At 35.9% G+C, this 6,231-nt stretch overlaps 1 protein-coding gene across 1 annotated transcript; it reads right to left on the bottom strand.

Moving 5' to 3' along the window:
* Positions 1–1,111: 1,111 nt before the first annotated feature.
* LOC18432158 (uncharacterized) lies at positions 1,112–2,841 on the bottom strand. The gene is made up of 3 exons (XM_006842268.4): positions 1,909–2,841; positions 1,522–1,635; positions 1,112–1,382 (listed from the first exon to the last, which is right to left on the bottom strand). The coding sequence occupies exons 1-2, from the start codon at positions 2,323–2,325 to the stop codon at positions 1,567–1,569; spliced, it is 486 nt and encodes a 161-aa protein (XP_006842331.1). The 5' UTR covers positions 2,326–2,841; the 3' UTR covers positions 1,112–1,382; positions 1,522–1,566.
* Positions 2,842–6,231: the final 3,390 nt, after the last annotated feature.

The following is a 6,231-nucleotide window of genomic DNA, read 5'->3' as shown; positions in this document are numbered from 1 at the left end:
CTCAAAAAAAAAAAAAATTTGCAGCTGTCAACTCTGTTCCATTCAGGCAAGCTGAGATGACCTGGCCCGAATATTCGATCAGTTAAAACAAGATTCGTATTTTCAATGACATAAATGTGACAAGGATACCAGTCAAGAAATGCAAAAGGGACAACTCAATGTGTCAGAAACAAAAACATAAGAATATTATGGACACTTCAAAGGATTCACCTTACTTGGGTTCATTTGAACCTGATTAGAAGCATGAGGTTAACAGAGAAAACTATAAACTGTAAAGCGATTTGAATTCCATTAAGAAACAAAAAAGGTAAAATAGAATGGCCAGTAGGAGAGAAATTAATAAAAAAGACTTGTGAGTTGGAATAAGGACATTAAATGAAACAGGTTAAATAAAACATATGAGTTTGGGAATTTGCATGGGCTATTTCACAACATAAGAATCTGTTGTAAAAAATATACACGTGTAACGACAAAGATGCATACTTCATCAAACAAAGCATTCGAGGATTTTGTGAAGGAAAGTATGCATGTGTAATGACAAAAGACACGAAGGTACTATCAAACAAAGTAATCAAGGATTTGTCATTGAAAACAAAATTTAGAGTAATATTCCAATTTGAAACTGGTAAAAACACAACTAGAGAAAAAGAATACTGCTCGTAAACTAATACTATCACATTAAAATGAACAAGAAAAGCCAAGTATCCATAGATCAGACTTACGTAATCATTAACAACAGAATTCCGTTTTCAATTGAGAGCAAAGAATGGTGTGTGAATTCCCGAAATGGAAAAAAAAATAAGAGGTGTACACCCCACAGAGTCCAATTCCCCAATGCAAGTAATGGATCGGAAGGCTTCCTAAATTCATGCATGTTCTGCAAAATAGGAATACCATGCTGCCAGTAAACAGATACTGATAGATTGAAATGGGAAAGGCGAAAAAGGAAAGATTGATACGCTAGACTTATATAATAACAATCATTAAAATTTCAATTTCTATGGAGAAATAAGGGCGGCACATCAGTATTGATCAAAAGCAAACCCCAAATTCCTCTAGGAGTTGATAAAAAATGCAGAGCACATTTGCACTCTATGCTACTCAAGCAAGCTCATTAACTTCTCAATCAAATTAATGGATATATGAATTCATTCAAAAGACTATGGATCAACGTCTGTACATCAAAAGGATTGACAGATTTGTTCTGCTTTCACATTGATCAATCCATATAGAAACAAAACCTATAAAATAAAATGGAACCATAGACAATTCATGACCTGAGTCGAATATTTTAGCTTGCATTCCACTTAAAGACCACCAATGTGGGGGTTGAGCACGAGAAGAAGTTTCTCCGAGCTTCTCAAAATAAAAATGACCTGCCTCTGCAAATTTTTCAAAATACACAATCTATAAGTCATGACAAAAAATCACATTGAGCGAGAGAGAGTGAGAACCATAGTAAGAGAGACAGACCAGCAAAGCAATAGAGAAAAAGGAAAGAACTAAGGAGAGAAAATTTACTATAATTGGGCATAAATGTATGTGTTGCTCTGCGAAAGAAGGGGGCTATAAATCTTCATGAACCTCATATGTGTTTGGGTTAACATCAGGCAGCCATCCACCAGGAAGCAATCTCTGCAAACAAATAATCATAGAATAATAATAATCAGAAACCTCAAACAAAACAAAGAAAAACATACTAACACAAAATTGCAGAAAACCAGAGAAAATACAGAAGGAAAAACAACTTATACAGAGAAAGACGTGATAATCTGGAAGAAAAAGAGAAATCTACGATTATCAAACCTCAGCCTTAACAATATGTAAGAGATAACACAAAAAGAACATAAATTTTTGTAGGGAGAGAAAGGAAAAGAGAGATAACAGAATGCAATAAAAAGGACTTACATCTATTTTCTTCTGAATATACTTGGGCCTCTTCTTGGGTCTAAGAGCCAACCTTCCCCCCATTGCCAAGAAGTCGTCTTCCTTCTCTTTGCGAGAGAGTTGAAGGTCGATCTTTGGCCACCCACCATCACCATGCAACTCATTATCCTTTGCTGAACCTCTAAGCCTTCTAGGTCTCTGCCAAATTTCAGGCGAATTCGGCCGGAATCCAGCTACTGGATTCAATTCTCCAGCAGGTTCCGGAACTTTTTCGGGCTCATTGTCGATGGGTTTTTGAGAGGGGGGCTCCAAAAACAGGGGTGAGGATTTGTTGTTGTTTTCCTGAAACTGAACCTTCATGCACCTTAGGCGTTTCTGAGCTCCCCACTTCAAGTATGGCATTGTTGTTATGGTAGGTTCTGGTATAGTTTCCTCCATGGATAAAATCAAATAACTTTTTCTCTTCAAGAGAGAGAGAATGGGCTGATGGGTTTTGCAGAGAGGATCAAAATAACAATAAGGAGAAGGTAAGAAGGGTAAGAAGAGAGAGAAACAGGAAGCGATACTGAAGAAGAGGAGTTCAAGAATTGTAAGTTTTTTGCAGATTGGTTTTGATAAAATAAACCGAGTTTCAACCAAGACAGAGAGAAAACAAAGATATACATAGAGAGAGAGACAATGATATTAACAATCAAGAAGAAGAAAACTAACAAGAAAAGAGGAAGAACAAGAGATTGAAGAAGGAGTTTAACGGAGGGAATATGATTAAATATTAAGAATCTGCTGCAAAGTTAGAGAGAGAATGTACGAGAAAAAGTGTAGAGAGAGAGAGGAGAGAGGAGAGAGAGCAGATGCCTGGGGAGAGGCTCTGGTATTTCATTAACAGGAGACAGGCTCAAGGAGACTTCAAACGGACGAGGGAAGAAAACGAGAGAGATAGAATTATAGCGTGACGTAAATGCCCTCCACATTTGCCATAAATAACTGAAACGATTAGTGAACTTGTTGTACCAGGAGTAACCCTGTGCTTCTACAAAATGACCATATAGGTCTTTTATTGAAGGTGACATTATATGGCAAATGTGTATGCCATTAATGGTTACTGAAATAGGCTATCCACCGTCCAATCTTATCAACGACGATGTTCACTCCAAACAGCAGCCGACCTCTTAGAAGGTACACCAGATTGATGGTCCGGTAGAGGATTCCAAGATACACCAATTGGGAGCAATGTTATTAGAGCCGGATTCATTCTACCCATCGAATCAGAGCAATCCAATCAAAATTGATTCACTTGACAGTCAAACTGGTTGAACTTGATATTAAAAAACAAATAATAAAAAAAGTAATAATTTAGAAATATAAAATATTTCAAAAAAGTTGTTAAATTTTTATTTAGTTGATCTATACTGTCAAACTCGTCCATCTAACTAGCCCAAATCGATCAACGTTAATGTTTGCTTTAGACAAGACGATAAAGGCACTCATTAACAGCTTGGTCCAGATTATTTGGCCAGGCCAAATCTATGCTATTTTAGGTCTTTTTGTTGAATTATTCGAGATAAGATTATATAAAGGGAAATAGATTGATAGGCCCCATCAAAATAAATAAAGCCTAACCTCATAACTCACCGAATATTGGAATTCAAGCCTCGAAAAGCCTTTATATCGATCATCTTGGACTGAACATTATGGTTGTGAAAAAAATTAAGATTTCAAGCTCTAAAAATAGTATATATCGTAACAAATTATCTTACATCGTCCATTTCGTCCTAAAACTAAATGTTCAATGACCTACAAGATCTGTATATTTTAAAATTTTAAATCTTATTTTTTATATTAAAAATCGATTTTAAAGTCATCATGAAAATTTCTATTGCACAAAGTGTTTTCAGAACGAGAATTTGATAAATTCATGTGTAACTAGTGCAATGAATGTTATGCATGAAACTTCACTTCACCCCAGCATGGAGTACTAGAATAAGATTGTTGGTCAAAGTTTGTCAAAATTATTATGCGACGAATAATTTATGCACAGGACTTTGAGAAGCCTACCGCAGAACCTTCACTGGACTCATTCAACACATTTTCATATTGCACCATTGAAGGAGCAATTGAAATTGACTCTATCGTAAATCATCATTTATTCTACCCGCAAGTTATTTGCCAAATAAAATCTTGTCAAAAAAGAGTTGTTTCTCAAATAAGATGCAGTTACTAATATTTCTCAAATAAAAAGAAGTTACTAATATTCAATATATGCAACGGGATCCCTATGTTTATAGTCCATGATATCTTCTTTTTTTTTCTTTTTCTTTTTTGACAAAGTTACATGAGAATCGAACTTGAGACGTTGGGCTATAAAAAGCTGACGTTGGGCTATAAAAAGCTAGCCTCTACAATCTTGACCCAAACCTGTTACCTTTGTCCATGACATCCAATTGACACATCTGAGATATTCCAAACCCAACAAATACTTAGAGATAGATAACTTTGATTACTTTTTTACTATTATTTTTCAGAGACTCCAAACCAGCAAATCTATATTACTATTATCAAGACCAAACCGAAAGTTGGTCTAACTCTCCGGATTATTCGTTAATGCGTTGGCCAGTATAATCTAAAGTAAAAATTACTAAATTTAATGTTTGATTGATTTTTGTATGCTAGATTAATTAATTTTGACTAGTTTGACCAGTTAAAAAAGGTTGTATAACTTTAAAGCAAAATATTTTTCTATTATTTTTCTTTATTTTTTAAATAAATACTAATACAACAAGTTCTAACGACCATAAAACCTATTTGGCGTAGACCATAACCCTAATCAGTTTGTTGTTATGCTAAGAATGCCACCACTTTAATCCTTAAATTATTTAAGAGAAGCCTTTCTATGTGCCATAGAGCATGAAATTTTATATATGTCATCCTCTCCCAGCTGTTGGATCTAAATGAATAGTAGGGATACCTTTAGCCATAATGTTACAAATGAGCATTGACCATTTGATCTAGATCCAAAGGCTCAGAATATGTCATTTTAATTTTTTCTACAAATCAGATGAACATGAAATTTGGTGTGTGTAATCTTATCAGTGAGGCGACCCTATAACTTTTAGGGGTACTTAAGTTATTTTATTTTTAAAATATTAATTTAATATTTTGTACGTGCAAGCCTATGAGAGGATTGGAAACCCCAAATCCGGTGTCAATGTAATTTATGTGAAAAAAAAATGAAAAACAAAATAGTGTTTAGACGTGACATTGTAATTGAGGCCATATCAGTGGTCCGTTCAAATCGAACGGTAGGGAGAGGGGTGGCATATATGTAGGAAACTCATATATCCCACCCCTCTTCTAGCCGTTTAATCTGAATTGACGATTGAGGCGGCCCAATCATAATGTCATTCCCAAACACTATTTTATTTTTAATTTTTTTTGTGCAAATCACATTGACATCATATTTGGGGCATCCAATCCTCTTATAGGCTCACACCTACAAAAATACTAAGAATATTTTAAAAATAAAATACCCCTAAAAGTTTCAAAGGTAATTTGGTAATATAGTTTTATGAAAATATTTCTTTAATATGTGTTTTAGGTGCACCCCATTGAGATGATCACACACACAAACTTTCGTCTTCATCTGATTTGTATAAAACGATTAAAAATAAAATACTCTGAGCTATCAGATCCAGATCAAATGGTCAAGGCTCATCTATGACATTATGGTTGAAGGTATCCCAGTCGTTCATTCAGATCCAACTGCTGGAAGAGAGTGGCATGTATAAATTCCCTATGTCCAATGGGATATACAAAGCTTTCTCTTATTTAAGGCCCCCTCTTAACGACGGCTCAATGTTACGTCCAAAATCCCAATTTCAGCATTGCATTACTAATGTTGATATCCACAAGACATTTCTTTGCACGATATTCAAAAATTCATGAATAAGTCTAGGTCAATGTTATCAAATTCGCTTCGCTTCGACTGTAAGGACCAATACTTTCTGGCCTTGGGAAGGCACACGACAGTAGGAGGCCGTGAAGAGAGAAGGGCAATGCCATTTGAGAAGAGAGAGAGGCAGTGCTGGCTGTGAAGAGAGAAGGGCAACGCTGTTTGAGAAGAGAGAGGGGCAGCGTCGGCTGTGAAGAGAGAGAGGAGCAGCGCCGGCTGTGAAGAGAGAAGGGCAACGCTATTTGAGAAGAGAGAAGGGCAGCATCGTCTATGAAGAGAGAAAGAAGAGCAATGCGGTGACAAAATTTGTCACCTACCAGTTGCAGGCTCACCCACGCCACTTGTCCTTGTGTATGAGTGGTGCTTGCCACTTGTCCAGCTTTGGGCTGCCACAG

Source organism: Amborella trichopoda, chromosome 13 (genome assembly GCF_054954075.1).
Source record: "Amborella trichopoda isolate Santa Cruz 75 chromosome 13, AtrichopodaSantaCruz75HAP2 v2.0, whole genome shotgun sequence".
NCBI lineage: Eukaryota > Viridiplantae > Streptophyta > Magnoliopsida > Amborellales > Amborellaceae > Amborella > Amborella trichopoda.
The sequence above is the reverse complement of the archived record's forward strand: the minus strand, read 5'-3'. Positions and strand labels throughout refer to the sequence as shown.

Coding starts and splice junctions, on each gene's coding strand:
- LOC18432158 (XM_006842268.4), bottom strand. CDS start 2,325: ATGGAGGAAACTATACCAGAACCTACCATAACAACAATGCCATACTTG. Junction 1,636..1,908: donor ATATTCAGAAGAAAATAGAT/GTAAGTCCTTTT, acceptor ATTTGTTTGCAG/AGATTGCTTCCTGGTGGATG.